The 22,016-nt window shown below is 41.0% G+C and overlaps 2 protein-coding genes across 2 annotated transcripts in view; both read left to right on the top strand.

The window, feature by feature from the left end:
* The first annotated feature begins 351 nt into the window (after nt 1–351).
* sh3bp5la (SH3-binding domain protein 5-like, a) lies at nt 352–8,267 on the top strand. The gene is made up of 6 exons (XM_041045192.1): nt 352–1,015; nt 1,737–1,799; nt 2,479–2,607; nt 3,607–3,771; nt 4,961–5,134; nt 6,117–8,267. Exons 1-6 carry the CDS (start codon nt 779–781, stop codon nt 6,660–6,662), a joined length of 1,314 nt encoding a protein of 437 aa, XP_040901126.1. The 5' UTR covers nt 352–778; the 3' UTR covers nt 6,663–8,267.
* A 745-nt stretch (nt 8,268–9,012) lies between these two features.
* Nucleotides 9,013–22,016, top strand: part of gabbr1a (gamma-aminobutyric acid (GABA) B receptor, 1a) — a 61,085-nt gene continuing 48,081 nt past the window's right edge. The window contains exons 1-6 of the mRNA XM_041045356.1: nt 9,013–9,303; nt 12,072–12,158; nt 12,443–12,507; nt 14,131–14,269; nt 17,594–17,779; nt 19,096–19,113. Coding sequence (XP_040901290.1) covers nt 12,080–12,158; nt 12,443–12,507; nt 14,131–14,269; nt 17,594–17,779; nt 19,096–19,113 — 487 coding nt within the window. The 5' untranslated portion in view covers nt 9,013–9,303; nt 12,072–12,079. The remainder of the gene's footprint in view (nt 9,304–12,071; nt 12,159–12,442; nt 12,508–14,130; nt 14,270–17,593; nt 17,780–19,095; nt 19,114–22,016) is intronic.

Below are 22,016 nucleotides of genomic sequence, written 5' to 3'. Positions count from 1 at the left end.
ATCCCCCAGAAAGTGTCTAGGAGCGCGTTTCGGGGCCTCAGGAGTGGTTTGGACCCCCCTTTTTGTGGTACTTTTTGTCAAGCTGAAGTTGGTGTTTCGGGTGGTTAAGAGTGTACAGGGCTCACAGGCCTAAGTGTGAGAGGCCACTAAGAAAGATTAGATTTCTAGATAGCCAGTGATAATCGAGCCGTTTGACAAAGCTACCTGTATAAGTTTGCACTAATCCACCATGACAGTCCATGGAGAGGAGAGTTTTTCTCTCTTTGTCTGAATCTATGATCACTTGCAGTGTTAGTATCTACGGCAGCCGCCCTGGCCCAAATGTTGTAGCGAGAGCGCGCATCTGTTTACTTCATCTGTAATGATGATGTGAGACCGAAACCACTAGCTAGCTAGCCTAGCTAAAGTAAAGAAGAACCGGTAAGACATGGACGAAAAAAACATGTGATGGGGGGACATAGTGATGATGGGCCTCTTTTTAGTTTTCATGACTGTTCTCACCTGCTTGCTGTGAAGCAGCAGCTAAATTCTCACTGATGGCGTTAGCTTGTTAGCATGCTAGGCTAACTCCAGTGGATTCGTGTTTCCGTGTGATTTGATATGGCAAATTGGAAACTCCTCAACAATCGCCACCGCTGGGATTATTTTCTAATTTACACCTGCTTTATAACACGCAACGGCTGTTAACAGGACCAGGCCTGTAGGTTTGTAAACTAGCCATCACGTCTGCTGTTGAAGCCTTAGCTAACGCTGCTGCTAGAGAAACCGTCGGGCTAGAATGGAGCCAGGTGGCTTGCGGGAGAGCCCTGCCGGGTCCGGGGAGTCTGATGCGGGGGATTGGAGGGAAGTTATTCCCGGTGGGGACGGGGACGAGGAAGTCAAAGCTGCCGAAACCAGTGGAACAACACTAGAGACGCACAGGGACACCTGCAGGGACGGCGAAAGCGAAAAACAAAAATGCGTGGGAGAGCAGCTGCATAGTCCCTACGAGGAAGAACTGGACCCTCGGATTCAGGTATGAGAACCAGCGTTTCAGCAGTTAGCTCTGTTAGTGGTCCTTTAACCTGCATCAAGCGAACATGTTTAATCAGCCAGGTTTTAATAAGTAACTAATGTCATTGACTGTGCATGTAAGGTCTGTTATCATGATTTCTTACAACAGGGTATCTGCAGATCTTGAAAAGTCTTAAAAAACACTGAACAACCATACTGAAAGAAACACTAAATGACATTTTTAGTCCTGTTCTCTCTTTGTGATCATATTTATAATCTCACTGTGGTTGTTTTGTTTCTTGTGGGCATTTTTGTTGGCTCATTGTGCTCTTTTTATGTTTCTTTATGGTTTCTTTCGAATCGTATTATGCTCTCTTTGCGTCTCTAATGGGATGAAATCTACAAAAACTGGGTTCAGTCTGTGCTTTGATTATAATAAAAGAATACATTGAAGTGAAATACTGGGAGTGTATTACAGTTTTTAAAAATAGGTGTTAGGACATTTTATTTACAGACGGGGAAAGGGAGGATTTGGTTTAATGTATTTAATATTTTATCTGCATGTTACAACTTTTTAGCGGTTGTATAGACACATACTCTTTATTATCATGATTCAGTGCTGTCCAGGACCACTATAGGATTAAGTCATCTTAACATGTAGTGTTTTTATCATTTATCATCGCACCACAACAAACTGGAATATGTTTCATTCCAGCAGCACATTATCATTCTTTTTCCTACAGGAAGAGTTGGAGCACCTCAATGAAGCCAGTGCAGAAATCAACAGACTAGAGCTGCAACTGGATGTAAGTAGAAGCTAGTGCTGATATAGTTAATTTAATAAACAGAAATTCAGTTATAACATAATAACTAATATAATCAGTTATTCACTTGTAAAGCAAAATGCCAATCATTCTCTGGTTTCAACTATTTATGTTTTACGATTACTCAGTTTTGAATCACTGCAAACTGAATATCCTCAAGTTTCAGACTGCTGGTTTTTACTTTTATAAACTAAACAATTGAAAAAATAAGTGATAAAGAAAATCATTGTGAGTTGCAGCCCTGGTAGAGCTATAGATTCCACCCATTTAATACAGTTCAGTGTTCCTGCACATGACTGATAAATATGGAGAACAGATTCAATAAAACCTCTTTGATTTTGAATGAAACCCACGAGGAATGTTTTTTCCTTTTATTTACTACCCTGGGTATTGCTTGTGTCTGTCTCTGTCGCTAAATATTTTATTAGTCCACGCAGAAGATGCTAATCAATATCTTAATATTGTTTCCAGTATCTTTTAGGCATAACCTTTGGAAAATTGAAAACTCTTAAAATGGAAAGTGTATCAGTGCTGATAGTTTGCCTCTCAAGGAATTGATTGTTCACATCCAGCCTCTCTCCTGTGTAAATTCTAATCACTCAGTCAGTCATTCTGTTACAGGTAAATCTAATCTTGTCATTTTCATGCATTAACCATTCAGGATGCCAGATCAGGGTACCGGAAGATCCTAACAGAGTCTGCCAGGAAGCTGAATGCTCAGAGCTCTCAGCTTGGTAGCTGCATAGAGAAAGCAAGACCATACTATGAAGCTCGTCGCCTTGCAAAAGAGGTACACACAAACAACTTGTGTCCAAAAATGTTAATGTGTCCTGTTGCTTAACACAGACAATGCAGTATGTACGCCTTTAAGAAACCCTCTTTGTCAGAAATGCAATTTACCATGTTGAGAGGTTATAATACATTTTTACCATGGTACCTGTGTTCTAACCTCAATATAAGCAAGGTCATCTGTAGTTTTCTAGGACCAGGCACTTAATCCCTCTTGGGGTGACATGATCACAAGCAGAAAGCTCTCAATTGCAGAAGTCGCTCCCTAAATACATTGTAGAAAAACTACAATCTAATTGTTCAGACAGCATTTGGAAGCGGTCAGGGATGCATTTGTCCACATACAGTGTTACTGCAAATGCATTCTTGGCTGCTCTTAATGTTTTCCAGAGTGGTTTTCAGTGTGCATATAGGATCATAAATCTCCTGTTCTTCACCAATTGCAAACAAAGTTGACAAAAGGTTTTCAGCCATCCATCCTTCATCAGGGCCTTTCATTAAATGTTTTGCCCTCTGTAAGCAAAGTGACAGAGTGAGCTTCCTCTGTCATCAGTGACTGGAGTTCTCAACATGTAAAAGTAAATCTGAGCAGGGGAGAGAAATCTGATCACAAGTGGTCATTCAACATGCATGTGAGATTTGTTGTTATGCCAGGTGTGAACTTCAGTCCATCTTAATCGGAAATAGGCCTACACACAATCTGGATACAAGATACTTGTTTTGTTCCTATGGGAGCTCTAGCTGTGTTAAATCATACACATGAGAAACTGTAAACAAATAAATATAAACAAGTATCTGAAAAGCAGTTTATTGTTTTCCTTTGGTCATCTGTTATTGGCCTGATGAATTTCCTTTAATCAAACTTAAATCATTTTAAAACAAAAACCATGCTTTACAAATACAGTTTAACACAGATTTGATTGTAATTGGATTTAACAGAACAAGCGGTTGTGTCCTTGTCATATTCCAGTTCTGTAAAACCTTTGTGTGCTCTCTGTAGGCACAGCAGGAGACCCAGAAGGCAGCTTTGAGCTACGAAAGAGCGGTGTCTATGCACACAGCTGCCAGGGAGATGGTCTACGTGGCAGAGCAGGGTCTGATGGCTGATGGCAAGAACACCCTGGATCCCACCTGGCAGGAGATGCTCAACCACGCTACTTCCAAGGTAATAAAAAAGAGGAGGTAGACATACTATAAGATAATGACGTCATAATTAGGAATGTGTGTAATTATGGTTTATAGCAGTGCTGCTATTCATATTTGTACTGTATTGATGTTCTTATTGTATTTTTTTAATCACAAAAAATAGAATTTGAAATTTAAAAAATCTATATATTATCATAGTCCCTCTTTCTGTTGATGTGGATGGACCGCACAGCTGGTAAATGGTAAATGGAGGAGGTGCTGGCTTTGGGGGTGGGGGCTGCTGTCTTAGCCAGGAAGCCTGTTCTCCTCTTCGGCCTCTCTGCTGTGCTGTCTGCTCTGTGTGCGTGTGTGAATTATATGAATGTAGATTAGTGATATTGGTATTTGGCAGCCTTGGACACATTCACAAACTGACTGGTAATGGGTGACAAAATTTGACAGAATAGACAGCTGGTGAAATTTTTCTCCATCTCACTGTAACAGATAGCCTGGCTGTGTGGTGCAGGTGGTGTTTTCTCTGCCGTCCAGTGTTGAAGAATATATAAGACCTTTGAAAATGCTGGAGTTCTGTAGACAATTGTAATGTAACTAGCAAATAAAGTATTTGTAATGTGTAATGGAGTAGCTCATCCCTGCCGCCAGTCAAACAACAACACAGAGGACAGCAGACAGGCTGATTACACGACAACAGATTACACCAAAACCATGTTTTCCCCTCTGCTCATCACACTCACTGGTTTCATCGAGTACCAGTAAGAGAACTGGCCTTAAAATTACCCCAGGTTCTTCAAAACATGGGTTCCAATTCACAGTTGGATTTCAGGCCGCATCTCTAGTTAAAATGACACCAGACCTGGGGTGGGTGGACCATGTGCAGTAGGTGCAGGATGGCTGTGGTGTCTCACATTGGACAATGCATGTCAGGACAAATTCAGAGGACAGACGATTAGGCTGTCTAACACTGGATGGATAGTCACAGCAGTTAAACAAGAAGCTTAGTCAGTTTATGTCCATTACCTTGGTACCAGGTTTATTTTAGCATATTTACACGAACTGGATGAATGAGCTGGACATACAGTGGAAACCATGTTTGAATCAAGAGAGAGGCTGATATCATCTACTTACTCCTAATGAACTGGCCTTGGTTTAGTGGTCTGTGTGTGTCTGTGTGTTTGTGTTAACACCCTGCTCCTGTGTGTCTCTCACAGGTGAACGAAGCTGAGGAGGAGCGACTCCGCAGTGAGCGGGAGCACATGCGTGTTACACACGCCTGTCAGGAGGCTGAGGCTCGGGTCCAGATGCTCCAAAAGTCCCTCAAGAGAGTCATCCTGAAATCCAAACCTTACTTTGAGCTCAAGGCCCAGTTCAACCACATACTGGAGGTAATGCAGGCACAGTAAAGTGCACATTATCAGCTAAACTGTAAACACATTTGCTGGTTAAGAAAAATAGTTACATAAAAAAAAAAATTCTTTGGAAATTTGCAGAACAGCTAAAATATGACATGTATAAAAGGACCTGCACCCATTACAAGGGTGTCATCATTATGCATACAAAGCTCTCCCATTCAGCAGCACACGGACTGCGAGCAGCTAAGTACAGACAGCCACTTTAACAATCACTTTGAGCACAGACAGGGCAGAAACTGAAAGTCTGCTCACTAATTCTTCTGCACTATTTGTGCTGACAAGACATCACACTGATATCTGCAGACAGCTGCTAGTTAGTATTAGCTGCCCGGCAGGGACAGACTGAATAAAGTAGAATCCACACAGTTCAGTCACTGTTCAGTCCACGGCCTCACATCTCGAAGCCAGAGATAATATCTCTTCAGGCTCAGATCAGTGTGCAGTCTACAGGCAGACAGTCCTGTAAACCGCTGTGGGTCTGCATGGACTGCCGCTATTAACAGATTACAGGACTGTCATAACTCAAGGCGGCTTACATGGCTCACTACTACCTATCTATTCAACTTAAAATATTATTTTTTGGTGTACATTATAACTCAGTTTCTACAGAGCAGACATTTTGCAAATCATTCAGCCTTAACTGAACTTACAGGAAGTAACCACTGCCTACAGATAAAAATTAACACAGAGGTAAATGTTAACAGAAAAAAGGCGCAAATGCAAAGATTGATCTCAGGATTTTAAGAATAAATATTGGATCATTCAAATAAAAATCATGATTAATCAGAAAATTGATTTCTGTTTTTGTCTAGTCCTAGTTGTAAATGTGCTGCTGAGTTGGCAGAAATGCTGTAATATATTCTGTGTCTTATGGATTTACTAGAGGTCACTGGCAGACATAAAATCAGTGTTGAAACTGATGATGAAAGTTGCTGTGCCCTCTGTGTGACTCCAGGAGCACAAGGTCAAAGTGCTGCAGCTGGAGCAGCACGTATCCAAGGTGAAGACCCGCTACTCCATCGCCCTGCGAAACTTGGAGCAAATCAGCGAGCAGATCCACGCTCAGAGGGGGAGGGACCAGGCCGAGGGAGGGTGTCCCACTGTGTGCGGTGGGCGGAGTCCCCCTGTTGGAGCTGAGTCCGACATCAAAGTTCAGGAAGAAGGCGGAGCCTGCGGTGGTGGTGCGACTGGTAAAAATCAAGTGGATGCTGCCATTGACCTGGTGGAGAAATACAAGGAGAAGGAGAATGAAAAGGAGAGGGAGCGAGCGGGATCAGATTCCCTCTCGGTCTTCAGCCTGCAGACCATCGCTTCCGACTTGGAGAAATATGACTCCATCGAGCACCTCGGGGACCTCAGCGATGTGGGGAGCGTGACTGGGGATGAGGGGGAGAAAGAGAGAAGCGGCATGATGGACAGAAGAGACAAGCTGACGGAAACAACCGCCAAAGAGCGTCAGCAGCAGTTCCACAAGCAGCACCACCGAAGCTTCAGTTTGTGAGGCTGTCATACAGACAACTGCTATAAACACTGCAAAAGTAAAATGTGAGTTATTTAAAAAAACTACAACTATAAACTACAAAGTATAAGACAGCGAAATAGCTGCAAATATAAAACTGGAGAGTTGAAGTTGTAGGTGTATGATACAATGTGTAAATAAGCACACTTATGTTGACTGACAACACATTATTGTAAAGCTGACACTGATCACAGTTGACACTGCAGCCTAGTTAAAACACTACTGGAATCTACACAGCTTACATCCCTCCAGGATACACCAATCAGCCACAACACTGAAACCGGTTACTGGTTTTAATGTTGTGGCTGATGCGTGTATGTATACTGTATATTCACTCCCTCTGAGGGATTCTGGGTAGAATTTGTTCCTTGAGCATGAAGGAGTAGTGAGGAACGATCAACCCCGTCTGAACAGCGAGACTGGAAAAAACAAAAGCCTCCGCTGTTTTCTTTCCAGTCGTGTCGAGTCTTATCAGCGATTGCTTCAAGGTAGAGGGGTCACAGGGTCTCTCTATACACACTGAGGTCCCCGCTCTTATTCACCCTCATCGAGTTAGTTTGCAGGGAAAAATGACAAAAACGATTCTGTCAGTGCAGAGTGAAAGCATGTTTGGGTTCACATTTCATATATTTATTTCCTCTAACATGCCTCAAGTAGTGCTTGGGTTATTTTTGGCACGAGAGAATGCGTTTTTTGAGAATTCCTGAAATGATGAATAGAACAAATGGTAGAGTCTGAAGACAAAATAGACTCAGTTTGACTGTTTCCATTCCAACAGCATGCACTCCTAGTTAACTATTTAAAAAAAGAAAAACATGTATGACATTCAGGGCTATATACTGAATCAAACACTTGACACAATGAAGCTCAGCCATGTTTTCTTTTTTTATGTCATTGTGCTGTAGTTTTTTTTGATGTAAAAGCCTTTCCCAAATTTATATTTTTTGGATATTGTTTACATTTAGATTTCTCTGGCAGAGAATTAATTTCCTTGTTGCCTTTTTTTTTTAATTTACCCTTGTCGTAATTTGAAGTGTGCCTTGACACAGAACAAGTAACCAATTTAGCACGAGTAGTACTTTGTTGTAAACTCATCTGTAGTTCTGTTTCGAACCATTTAAAGAACCAGTGTGTGCCCTGTATTGATTTTTAACCAATTTTAACAATCTGACTCACCCAAACACCGATTCGGATGAGACTTGAAGTGCTATGGGTTTTTTTTTTTTTGTATTGATTTCTGTATTTTCTTCTTTTATGATATTGTACTTTTATTGTCAAAGTATATGAAGCAAAACAACAAAGTCAAGAAATGACTTGTAAATGTATGTAATTACTACAAAGCTGGAAGATACTGACATGTACAGTTACATGTGTTGCTGATTTGAATATTTGACAGTTATGTTGTACAGATGTTCTGGATGACCCACAGTTTACCGTGTGTGTTTAAACCATTATTGCTGCAGTTTATCGGAAACACCTCTCACCTTCACTTCTGTCTTAACGATGGGTCTGCAGCCTTTTTGTGAATTAGTCATAATGTCACTCACTGTTTCCAGTTTATGCATTGTCATACCTATAATCAATAAAACTGATCATACTTATTGGGCTCCGTGATGCCCTTTTTTTTTTTTTAGATTTACTTCATATCTTGTAGGATTTACTGTAGATCTGCTTGTCAAGAGGCATGATAGGATGTGGATTCCTGTTTTGCAGATACAGGAAGAGGGATGGTGGGAGACAGTGAGAGGTTATGTCTTCCACAGTCTTCTCTCAATTATTCAGCAGATATATAAATATGAAGCAGGATGCTGATCTCAGAGTAGATGGCAGAGGAGGAGCAGTGGATGGTGGAAAAGACACAAAGGCGAGATAAAATAAGTCGACGGGCTTTGATTTGATAGATGACCAGTGTTGTAGAAATGACTGATTGCTGCTTAGTTGACTTAAGCTCCAAGGGGGCTTTAGGAAAGGGCTTAACAATGTAGTCACTGTTAATACCACAGCGCCATATCTGCACCTCCACCCGTGTTTAGTCTTCGTGTCGTGATATAATTATTCACCGTGGGATAAATCCGCAAGCTTATCGTGAGCCCAGCCTCCTCCTCTTAAGATTCATTATGATATTTTGCTGTTGTGGGCCTGGACCTAAGCGTGTTTCATCTTGGAAAGGAGGGAGGAGGGGGGGGGGGGGATCAGATCAGCGTGAGAGAGGGACTGTTACGCACGGTGCGTCTCCATCATGACGTCGTGAATTAGCTCAAGATTGTAGGGGGGTGGGGGGAGAGAAAAAGGAGGGGAGTGTGGTGAATCGGTGTTTCGTCGTTTATGGGGATGCGTTTGTATATAGTGCATGTATATTTTTTTGTATGGATTTTTGTCATTTCTTACCTTTACCATGCGTAACTGCAATACATGGAAACAAGCGGAATAAGATAGGTTTTGTTTTCGTAACATTCTGTTTACGCACGGAGCAGCTTGCACATTTATAGCCATATTAATATAGCCATAACAAAATCGTTGCAAAGATGCATATTTTTACCAAATAATCCGACACTGGGCTCTCACTGGCGGGTCCAACCCGGAGGACGAACTGTTATCTTGACAGAGCGCATCGAAACTAATAGTAAGTACACATGCTACAGCTTTGCTTCAGGGGGCTAGATGCTACTATTACTGTAGGTCTCAATAATAGACCGCATTTATTCAGAAAATGCTCAATTTCCCCGGTAGATAATGTAGACAGGTGCCGAATTCGTTCTTCATTTTGTATGCAAAGGCCATACATTTTCGATGGGCACAGGCCAGATTTGTTTTGAGTTCCCTCTTGCAAGAAGCCATCACCATCCTGTCCGCGTTTACCTTCTTATGCTTTAGAAAGAGAGGATCGCAGCGTGGGCTTTTACGCTTTTTAAACAACATGAAGCCGGTCTAAGCAAATGGCATGTTATTCTAGACGCTAGTTCTGAGACCTGTTCATGCGAGGGCTATCCGGTTCTTGTTAATATGGTCGGCCTTCCCCTCCAGGCCATCACGGATTCCCTTGTCAACAGCCGACAAGTAACTACCGACAGCATACGGTTGGTGGCACCCTTACTGTGACCCTCACGTCTCAATAGTTCATGCTCAGCCGTGCACAAAATGCAGCATCTGAGTCTATGTGCGTGTATCCCGTGTGGACAAAATAGCCAGTACATGCTTCCCAACATCGGAGTGTGAGCTGTCGTTGGTGCTGAAATGGACCGGATCAGCCCTTTTCATTGCAGCTTCCGGCATGATTAACACACAAGGAAGTAGGCAGCGAGTGTGTGTGTGTGTGTGTCTCTGTGTGTGTGCAACAGTGGCATTAGACGTGCAAGGGAATGTGGATGGACTGTAGGTGTTTTTGAAACGAGGTGTTTCACACAGCTGCGGTGTTTTGAGGCGGCGGCGGCGGCGCTGTCTGTAGTGCTGAAGCCTTAATTGCATTTAAAGCTTGAGGCTAGTTGACAGGCCCTCGTCCCCCTCTGTCTGCTCGGTGCCGCTGCAGCCCGTGCTGATGGAGTTAGCTGGCTCTGCGCTGGTGAGGCTGCCTCATACGTGCTACACTCACTCACATAGTTTGCTTTTATCCGGCTCAGTGTGTGATCGCTGATATTAATGACTCCTGCTGGGCTGTCCTTCTTTCTCCCCCCTTTTTTTCTCCACTGCCTCCCCTCCCTCCCTTCTTCCCACACAGGACAAAAGCACACACTGTACACTGCCAACACACATAATACACACTCTCTGGTGGTGTCTACCTCCTGCATGGTTCTTGTCAGTGAACTCTAAAAATACACTGGATAATGCTAATGAAGTATCCAACAGAGTTTGTCTGTCTTCCACAAGCAAGCCTCGCTGCCATCTGTCTCCCTCACTGTGGTGCTTTGCTTTGTTATGCCCCCCATCCACCCACCCCACCCCACCAAACACACACACACACACACACACACACCACCCCCTTTACTGCCTTGTTAAGTGTGAGAGTGTATGGGTGTGTTTATATTTGTGCATGTGTGACAACCTCATAAAGCAACATTTATTATTCAAAACTGCAAATGAGCAGCTATATATAGTGTGTTTATCACTGCTACAGTCAGTTGTGCATGTGAGTTTGTGAGTGTGTTTCCCTGTCTGCTGGCACTCGAGGTGCTGTGGCTCACGGGACTCAAGGGTCTTTTGACTTTTTTTTTTACTGTTTAGCATAAGTTTGCCCTTACATTGGGACAAGAGTTGCTATTTGTTGTTATGACAATAAATTCACTCTTTATTTAAAGGGGACTCCTCCAATTTTACACTTCAAAGTCAGAATGACTGCATATGTGGGGAAAAAAAAAGTTGTATAAAGCCTTTTGTGTCTCCAGAGGGAGCTGAGTGGAGTGGGGTTACCAGACCTCTATAGCCCACCATCTCAAGGCTACAATCGATGCTACTGCCACAATACACCCAAACTTCTGAATGAACTGTCAGTGGTCGTGTTGCATTGTGGGTAATGTAGGCACTAGATTCAAGAGTCTTTATTGTCCTTATGCAAACATAACGAAATTTTGCAATAAAAGACTATTTTCATTTCTGATTAACTGCTCAGATAACTGCTGAAGCTCTAGAGGCCACTAAGTTTTGACAAGGAGGAGGGATGCATGCATGGAATGAATAACACCACATTTTAACTGTCCATCTTGAGTCTGACAAGGTTACAGTGCTGAATCAGGGGTGTGCTCTTTTAATGTATCCCACAGTTTCTTTGCCAGTAGGGTGGGATGAGTCATTGCGCCTTAAAAAGCTGTCAGCGCACCTCAAAGCACCTTTTTGCCTTGCAATGGAAAGCTTTTGTGTCGATGGTCCACAAGCTGTTTTCTACCCTAACATGAAGAAAACTCTAAAGTCTATTGACTCTGCCTTGGTGTGAAATGTTTCTATGAGCAGCCACTTTTCAAAAACATCACTATCAGGCATCAAAACCTGTGCTGAAACGCTGTATTCTGCGCCTTTGAAATGAAGCAAAGCTGGCGATCAACTGAACCTGAGCTGTCTGCACTGTAGATGCAAACAGAAGGAGAGAGAGAGAGAGAGAAACGTGGACTCATCTCGCAGCTCATTCTCTCTGTGCACAGTCAGGGAGGCTGAAATGGGAGCTCTTTCTTTTTTTTTTTCTTACCAGAAAGTTGATGCATCCTTTTTAGAAGGACAGCAGTGAACCGAGAATGACTGTCTCAGGACTGAGGGTGTAGCATTAATACTGTAAGAATATTTTCTCGGTAACCATTTTCTTTTTGTCTCGTCTCTGTTTCTTTCTTTCTCCAAAACCCTCAATTTCCCTGTCACATTTTCCTAATTTATGTTAAAACCTCTCTCCCTCTCTTCTTTCTCTTTCAGATCCAGAGATGGCACGGCTATTGTTTCTGATTATTCTCTGTGCTCTTCCGTCTCTTGTTGTGCCCATACATAATTCATCAGCTGGAGGTAATTTGTGTGTGCTTGTGACTGGGTAAATGCGGGATTCAGTCTGTGTGTTTGCTATGTGTGTCTGTTTACAATAAGCATTAATGGACAGAAGTGACTCCACAGAGACCGCTAAGTGGCCTGAATGAAGCGCTGTAATTTGTGCAGAGAGGAAAGTGTTGGTTAAATTGGCAGTATACATTTTTCTGTAATATAGCTACATTATCTGGACACGGAGCCTTCCTCCTCTGCTCTTGTCGTCCTTCTTCATTTCATTCTTCTTCCTCCTCTTCTTTCATTGTCAGGCTGTGCCATCATCCGGCCTCCCAGGGACGGGGGCATCCGCTACAGAGGCCTGACACAAGAACAGGTACAGAGAAGACTGTTACTGCAAATTACAGGAGCTCACCTGTCAAATCAAACACATTAAACCACTACTGGCTTGAAGATTTTCAAAATAAATAACACAGAATTGGATTATTAAGAAGCTAACACTATATCTGCCAATAAATGTATCAATTGTTATATCATTTCCTCCTAACTGAATTGGAAATATAAAACATTATGTGAGCCTGAGAAAATAAAATGGTGACATTATATTAATGCAAATTAGCAGGGGATTATTACTTCATATGGTGAGGGATGTATCAGCTGATGATTTGTGTGGGATCATTTGCTACTGAGCAGTCTGGTGGTTCTGATGGCAAATTCGCTTACCACAACCATGTCCCACGATCAGCTGCGACCTTTGACCTTCACTTTCGGCCCTCCCTCTGAGCTTTCCATGTGTCATTCAGCTGTGAACTGTTCAGTAAAGCAAAAACGTCAAACAAAATCTCGAGACAACGCACGCCTTTTTTAAAACAGAAACACACTGCTTACATGTCGGGTGTGAAATCAAAGGGGCTCTCCACAGATTTTACACAGAAGCATGGGTCTACTTGTCATGGGGAGTGAACAGCTGTATCGCATTCTCTGGGGAGGGAACTTTGCCATGTCTTGGAAATAAATTCCCTGGTGATGTCTGGAGACAACAAATTGTTAATGGAAATCTTGTGTTACAAACTGAGGCTGCAGAGTTTGAAAGAAATGAGCATTTCCCATACAGGGAGGGACTAATGAAGAGACACTGTTGAGTTGCATTATGGGTAGTGTAGCATCCAGAAGTTTTGGAGCTTGACCCATGTTGCTCCTTTAACTCCTTAACATACATTGAGTGTGAGACCACATTCTTGACATTAGAAATAATAGTCTGACAAAGATTTCTTATCTCAAGGTTCGATTATTAGCTTTTCCCTGAGCTTTTAACTGCAAGTGCATTAACTGCATTTCACAGTCTTCATCAGCTGATATAATTTGCTCAGTTTCCATCCGCTGATAAAGACGGTGCACCATTGCTTCAAATGTAAATTATCCTCATTTTACACATATTTCCCCCAAATTCAGCCTGATATATTTAGTATCTTTGGAAATTAAGATCCAAGAGAAATAACAATGATCAATCATATAAAGCTCACAGGATCTAATTAACTCTGTACTGTAGCAAAACTACAATTAGAAGAGAGATTAATGTGGTTTCAAGGTGTAGGAAGGACCAAAACTTCCACAACTAAGCCATTCAAATGTGTGAAAGCTGATTGCACCTCTCTCCCTGTGTGCACACGTGTAAAACACACATACAGTGCAGGCACACAGCTCAACACAAAACAGAAACATAAAGCCTTGGCAGTCCATCTTATTTTTCCTCTCTCCCATCCAGAGAGGAGGTAAATCAGAGTGTGACAGCCCATCAATTCAGACAATATTGCCATAAAGTGTTCCTCCTTGTAGAGCCTTATTGTCACAGCCATATGGCACCAGACTCTGCTGCACTGAGAAAAAATGAAGAGGGTCCCTGAGTGAATTAGAAAAACCGGTATGAGAAAGCATCAATCACTCTTTAATTACTGTCTCTGCTTCTTCCAATCTCTCTGGGTCCATGCTACTCTTTCAGATCCGCAGTGTGCAGATCCTTCCTGTGGATTATGAGATCGAGTACATTTGCAGAGGAAACCGGGTGATCGTGGGGCCCAAGGTCAGGAAGTGCTTACCCAACGGCACATGGACGGACATGACGCAGCACAGCAGATGCTGTAAGTCCTTTTTGATCTGTCATCCCCTTTTCATCTTGTCCTCCTCTCTGCTTTTTATCTTGTCACAAATTTCATCTTTCCAGACAAATCTTGTGTATACTCGTCAGTTCTGACATGTCCTATCTGGTGGTGCAACAGTAAATTAAAGCTACAATTACAATAAAATGAAATCTCAGTTGTTTTGACAGCATGTCACCACCTTCCTCGTTTACATTACACGCAGAGGAAGCTGAAAAATATTCTGTAACATTCACTCTTGCTTAATTCTAAGGATTGGGATTGGAGTCATTTTTTTTATTCTCTACAGTACTGATATGAAAACCCACAATAAAGTAAAGTGATGCAATCCTAAGTGGAGCTCACATGAAATCAAAGCAGCCTTTTATTGTTCTGGTTTCCTACAGGACTTCCCATCTATTTAAAACCTGGAATAACTGATTTTTTGGCCACCTGGGAGCAGCAAGAACAAGTTGTGAAAACACCAACATATTACCACCTTTTAAAATGACATGAAGAACTTGCTGTAACAGTTTTTTATTTACACATCCAGCAGTTAGAGAGCAACATTACCATCCATTTGGATTTGTGCTTCTGATCACGGGGTGAACGTAAGGCCACTAATCACACTGTTTCTGGGCCAGAGTGTCTCCTGAGGGAAATATCTGTCTCTATAGCCACTAACTGTGTGTGTCAGCTGTTTGGTGCTGAACAGATAGTGTTTTTGGAGCTTTTCTTTTTTTGTAGAAAACAGCTGTGTGCTGCAGATGAAAAAGATGCTTTGAGAGCGGTGAGAGTGAACAGTAAAAGCTGCACCACTACAGCTGAACAATGATATTAGACTATAAAGATCTGCATAGGTAATGGGAGCTGCAGAGTGAAAAAAAAGTTTCTACTAAGCCAACTTGAAAGACAGTAAAACTTGTAAAGGAACATTATTGAGATTATCAAGCTGTCTGATCAAACATAGTTACAGTTTAGAGGATGTTATCATGTTAGAAGCATTGACAAATGACCCCCAGTAAAATCTTTGGTTGAATTAGGGCCATGCAAGTTAATGCTTGACCTTGGGAGGAGCATGTGTGACAAAATAATCTCAACTTATTTTCATATAAAAGCTGATAATACAAAAGAATACCTGGGTGCATGGCTGGCACAAACCAACAAAGGCCAGTCACCAATAAAGGCAGGGCAAAAACCTATTGATGGGGTGGGAAGTGGCTGGAACCAAAAGGTGAAAGCCAAACGTCTGACCTGACTGTTGTTGTTATACTGATGGAATTAGCACTGTGGAAATGGGCAAGACAACAAGTTAACATGAGGGAATTTATAACTTTCCATTGAATGGGAATCAGAGTCAGGAATCAGGAACTGGAAGCAAAGGCCTGCCTTTAATACAGTCATCCGACAGCAAAGGCCAACCTTGAACGGAGATGAGGGTTACGATCTCCCCCACATGTACAAGCTCTTGTTTGTATGTAAGCCATTTGCCAATTAAAACCATGAAATGTGGTCTGGTATTATTACCAAAGTGGACCTTTAAGCTAGCATTATTTTGTCACACATTTTAGTTGAATGTTCACAACTAAATTTCAGCGAAATCCTTCTCTTGTTGTACAGGTAATATGCTGCCAAACAGAGTTTGTAAACATACTTGGTTTTGTTGAATTCTGATATATGAATAGATTTGTTTGTATATTCTACTATAGATATCTGTGTCAGATGAAGAATTATATCAATAAATAGAAGTGAACTTATCTGAAATACCCCCATAGAGAACAGTTTGAGCAAATGCTTGCTGGTTATTGCTTTGAAGATCTATTTTGTAATTTTTTCACTATTTAAGATGTTTTACTGCTTCTACATTGTTTAACTGTGTATTTTCTTCTACAATCTTTGCTTGCAAACCAAAATTTTCTGATTGGACAGTGAAGCCTGAATGTAATTTCTAGTCAGATCACATCTCTACAGTGCCTCAGTAAATACTGAGAATAAGGCCACCGATCTTATCAAATCCCGGGTATATCTCTGTTTTTGTTCTTTCAGCTCACATTTAACATCAGTGGAATTTATTTTTCCCAAGAGTACATTCTCTACAGCAGGATTTGTGTTTGCTCTGGCTTATGTAAGAGCACAAGCTGCAGTGTGCAGATTGGAGTTTTATTATGTGCTCACATGCTGGAAGGAAGATTCAACAAACTAGGCAGCTCAACAGAATTATATTCGAGAGCTTGGCCATTTTGTCAAGAAATCAAACCAAGAAGACAAAGCTTAGGCCTGATTGATTTCTTACACGTAATTAATAGAAAATGGTCTCTTGTTTACCTTTTCAGACTTTCTTACTTTAAAATACAGTATCTGTATTAAATTGTCTCTATATTGTATTTGGGTTACATCTATGTGATTGAACTGTTTGGCCTAAATTCTAAGTGTCATGTCTGGAGAAATACAGGCACCACTCATCACCTGCCCAACGCCATCACAGCGATGAAGCATGGTGGTGAGCAGGGGGTTATTCAGTGGCAGGCTGATCAGAGCAAATTGCAGAGATATTCTTAATGAAAACCGGGTCCAGAGTGATCAGGTCGTCAGACTGGGCCGAGGGATCATCTTTCAGCATGACGATGACCCTAAGCACAGAGGCAAAAAATGAACTGGAACGATTTTAGCATGAACCAGCAACATAACAAAATGTGTAAATGATGAAGGCTGCTTCATTCTGAGCACAAAATAATGTTTATGATTTTAACTATGCCTCACATGACAATGTATGTGTGTTTTAAGTGTTTTTAGTTCCTTGTTTTGGTTTTACGGCCTGTAACTTTATGGTCGCTCTCATCAATTTCATTTTCAGCTGCAGGAGGCAGACATTTTTCTTCAAAAAGCCTCTACACACCACCTATCCAGCACACAACAGCAGATATTTTCCTCAGGAGTTGGTAGAGACAAAAAATAGAGCTAAAGAAGAGTGAAGGCTAATATTTCTCAGTGGTTGCTGGATGTGTGAATAGACAATTGTTTGTGAACAATTTCACTATATCAATCTATTTATAATGTGGTTTTATGTCAGTGTTTTTACAGCGTGTTCCACTGCCACTAAGTGGCCAAAAAAAAACATACAAATACTTCTTTAAAGTTAACTAGGTAGTTAGCTAGCCTGTCGCTGGCCCTTTGGTCCCACTCATAGAGCTTTTGGACACCTAACAACATTATTTCTTTCTCCAAAGCACATTCGCCACTACTACTACGTACCCCAGTTATTATGTATTTATCTTTCTGTAACTCTTTGTGTCTCGCTCCCTCTTTCTCCCTCCCTCTGGTTTCCAGTGCTGCTGTGCCCGAGAGTGTGGACGTCTCTGGAGAACGGGCGGGTGACGGTGAAGCCTCCTGGACCTCCAGTGGAAGGGACAGTGCTCCATTACAGCTGCCACGCTGGCTTCATCCTGGAGGGCAGAAACATCAGCCACTGCACTAAGCTGGGCAAATGGGATGCACCTAAACCCACCTGCCTCTGTGAGTCTCTCAGCCATACCATGACTTGAGTAGATGAGAATTACACTAAGCTGCCAAATACAGTAGAATTAGGAAAATGATTCTGTATGGTGGGATGCTATTTATGGCTTATAACTACATCATAGTGTGTTAAAACACATTTGTTAAATGTTTATATACTGCTAATAAATGCTAAATAGGTAAATGCTAATAAGTTTTAAGATTTACTGTAGTATTTAGCTCTAAAACGATTAGCCCATAATAGAATAATCAACTGAAAATTCATCAACAACTATTTTTCATCAAAAATGCCAATCATTATCTGAATCCAGCCTCTTTCAAATCTTTAAATCAATATTTGGGCAGAAATGTACAATGTAATCCAAAAAACATCCAGTGCCATTTTATCACATAGGCATGGCTCACCTAGGGTTCACATCCTGACTCACAAAAATGGGAACATAAGGCTTTAAAGATGACAGATAATTACAAACACCTGTTCTCCCAATGGAGCACAGTTGCTAGGCAATAAATGATCCAGCCAATCAGAGTATAATCCACAGAGGGTGCTCTGTATTGTTGGCACAAGCAAGTAAAAGGGCAAGTGTGAGAGGATATTTGTGATGTCACCCAAGAGTTTTCAGTTATAGCAGTTGGCATGTGTGAGAAGGTTTGTCCACATTAGTGCAAAAAAAAAAAAGAAAGAACTGAAAGAACTGAGATTACCAACTGGTTATCAGAGAAGTTGGCATGGCAACTAGTAAAAGTATGGGAATGGTAGTATTAAAGAAAGAGGGACTTATCGGCATAGTTTGGTTGAGTAACTGAAAGTAGGCTACTTATATTATAATCCTTAGTATATATATACATTTATAAATGCTTAATTGTTTACTGATATATATTAATACTTCAACCTTACTAAAGTACTATTTAAATCTCTTACGATGTTAAAATAAGATTTTGTGTGCCATCTACACTATATAACTGTATTAGAATTAAGGGTTTGTCTGTCTATTCTTGTGGTATGCCTATAAAATGTCACATGATTACATAATACCACAGTTGGGGACCTCCTGGCAGGCATTACTGCTTAATTTGGTGCATTTCTTAGGAGAACTACCAAGATGTGTCACTGCCATCTAGTGGAGGGTAATCATTTGAATTTTCAGCTTCAGTGCACCAAATGTTAGCTAACAGTACATCATGTAGATCAATAAGCTGAAAGCTGTTTTCAGATGAAGTAGAATAATCCTTGGCCTCTAGTTAGATGTTCTGCACCTGAATTGTATTTTTAATCAACTGCTCTTTTTCCCTCTTTTTCTTTTTGCCTGCCAAAGACGACAGAAACTACACAGGTAGGAATTTTTTTATTCTTCCTATGATGTTCTTGCTATGTAAGATACAGTGTCCAAATCCTACTGAACCACAATAGTTAATTTTGTTGTTTATTGTGGACATACAAGAGCCCAGACCACGTGGACTTGGTGACACTAAAATATGCAGATGTGGTGAAACATTGTCAGACATTTTCACAAAACATTACACTGCCAAACAAAGACTTTTGTCTTCTTCCCCAGACTCAACAAATCTGCCACAAACAAGGTTCCCTTCCTTTTAAAAGGTTTTTAAAAAAATTAATGAGAAATGAAAGGCATTCTACTCAAAGGCACAGCCCTTAAATCATTATTTCATGCATGAGATTGACTTTGACATACCGAGATCTCATAACAACGATCCCATAGCTAATGGTAGTGTACCTGAATGTAACTGTACATACAAATATCTTTGACTTTTAGGTTAATTCTGCTTCACATAAGGCTGCACAATACTGTGCCGCAGAAGCAGTGTGTGTTGTCACCACAGGGGGGCAGCAGTGATCTTTGAGAAAGTGGCCAAACTCGGGTGTGTCTCCATTTGGGGCAGCCATAGCCTAAAGCACTAACAAGTGGTTGTACTGTAACTGAAGGTTTAAATCCCCCACACCAGCTGGAAATATCTGACTCTCTTGGGGAAAGGGAAACTTCGTCTATGAACAACTTTTCCAAACAAGATTATATTTCAGTTTTATTTGAAACTGTGAAAGACGTTAAAAAAATTAGTTTTCATATTTAATGTTTGAAAACATATACAGGCTGACAGCATTTACCCCGGCTTATTGCCAGACATTACATGAGGAACACTATTTTTCTACCCCTGAGTACTGAGCAAAACCTTTTTATGTATCAAAGCACTGAGAGCGAAGATTACAACTTTAATTTGCTCATTAGCATCATTAGTGGGGTAGCATTTTCAACTCAGCCCATCCAAACGAACTCCCTTATGTCTTTAGTTCATTTTAATTCCAAAGTTCTAATGAAAATTGTGCATTCTTATTAGTTTGTTGCTAATCGTTTTTGCTATGCTCCTGCCCTCTACAACTAAGAGGCATTTTTGAAAAGAGAGAGCACAGCACAGCACAGAACTAGCTGTGGGTTTGTCACCACGCAGGTATAAATATAAAAAGGTATGAAATATTCTGTTCACTTGCACTAGTCCTACATGCAGTGCAACTAGAATATTGTATTTCTGTTGCTGTGTGAGTAAAAGTGTATGAGATTGCAGCAGGTCAGTTCTGAAAACGTACTAATGTGCTTAGTCAGGCTTCCCTGGAAAAAATAAAGGGTCAAAACATCCACTGGTACAGCCATTTTATCTGATCCCTGGCAAGGATGATGAATACATTTGTTACTGATGCAGGATGGCTCACCCTCTTGCATGGTTATGTCACCACATTAGGAATTGGCCAGATATTGAATCATGCTCTAGCTTACAATCCTTGGAAGGCTCACAACACTGCACAGTTACTCTAATGAATTAGGCATAAACCTGTACTAGTCTTTCATAAGCCAAACACTCCTGCTCACGGATACACCTACTCTTTATGCACACATTTACACCTGTCTGTGCGCACACAATATGCAACGCTGAACTCCATATATAGTTTTAAGTAAGTAATCCTGTAAGTTACTGATAAAAACTTTCCAAATGTCACGGATGGACTTGACAAACACATAATTAACAAAGCAGCAGAGAACACTGTTTCCGCAAATAGAAATTTCCATCTACTGTCTCAATACTGACCTCCTTCTGGCTCTGCTCTCTCTCTCTTTCTCTCCTCTCCATGTGCCATCACCACCCACTTACTGCCTCCTCAGCGGGAGAAAGGTTAATACCCTGCTCCTGTCTGTGTCTGCTGTACCCTGTGAGTGTGCGCGCGTGTGTGTGTGCACACATATATGCAGTATCATTGCCTCTCTAGTTTATCCGTTTTCTCCAAGTACAATATATCAAATATCAAAACCATAGGTACACAATAAGTACAAACAAATCCGCAAACAGCCAGGACATAACAAGGCAAAACAACTTCTGTCCAAACTCTGCAGCCGCTCAAGACTTTAGAATTGCTAACAGGCATTCAAGCATGTTTTTGTGCAGATAATTGTTACCCAGCACCATTTTCAGGTGTGTGTGTGTGTGTGTGCGCGCGCCTCCTGACGATAACTAGAGCTGCTATGATTAGTTGATTAATCTATCAATCAATCAATAGAATAATAATCGCCAGCAATTTTTTATAACTCCTTAATCGTTTCCATCCTTTTTTTCAGCAAAAATAGTGAAACCATGCCAAATATTCTCTGGTCAAACATTTTATTGCTTTTTAAGGTTTCATAAACCAAACAATTAATTGATTAGTTGAAAAAATAAGCTGAGGATTAATCAGTAATGAAAGTTTTACTTTGTTACAGCCCTGTGCCTAAAAAATTTAGTTTAATTGTTGATAAAGTAATTTAATAAAAAAGCAAATGTTGGCAAATGTTATAAGAATAAAAATTAATTTCAAAAAATTTCTGGGGACTACTTTCAGTGGTGAAGTAACACACATTTGGTACACTGGGGGGGTATTTACTGCAGCGGTCCCGCTGTGGATGTGGGGATTCACTCAAAATAAACCACCCTGCCCATGTTCCTTGTAACAAAAGCACATGAAGGCTCACTGATGTGTTTTTAATAGTTTTTTGATAACAATAGTGGTCTGTGGCAACAGAGGAATAAGCTATAGCAGACTTTGTTGTGAGATCAGTCCATTGTTGGTTTTGGACTAGTGGACTCATGGGATTTGTTAAAAATAAGAAAAATATACTGTGGAGTGCCATTTTTATCCTTTGAAAGATCGGTTGTATCATCAGGATTTTAACTGTACTGTTATCGTCACAGTATC

Source organism: Toxotes jaculatrix, chromosome 8 (genome assembly GCF_017976425.1).
Source record: "Toxotes jaculatrix isolate fToxJac2 chromosome 8, fToxJac2.pri, whole genome shotgun sequence".
Classification (NCBI taxonomy): Eukaryota; Metazoa; Chordata; class Actinopteri; family Toxotidae; genus Toxotes; species Toxotes jaculatrix.
This window is presented reverse-complemented; position numbering and strand designations above follow the sequence as displayed.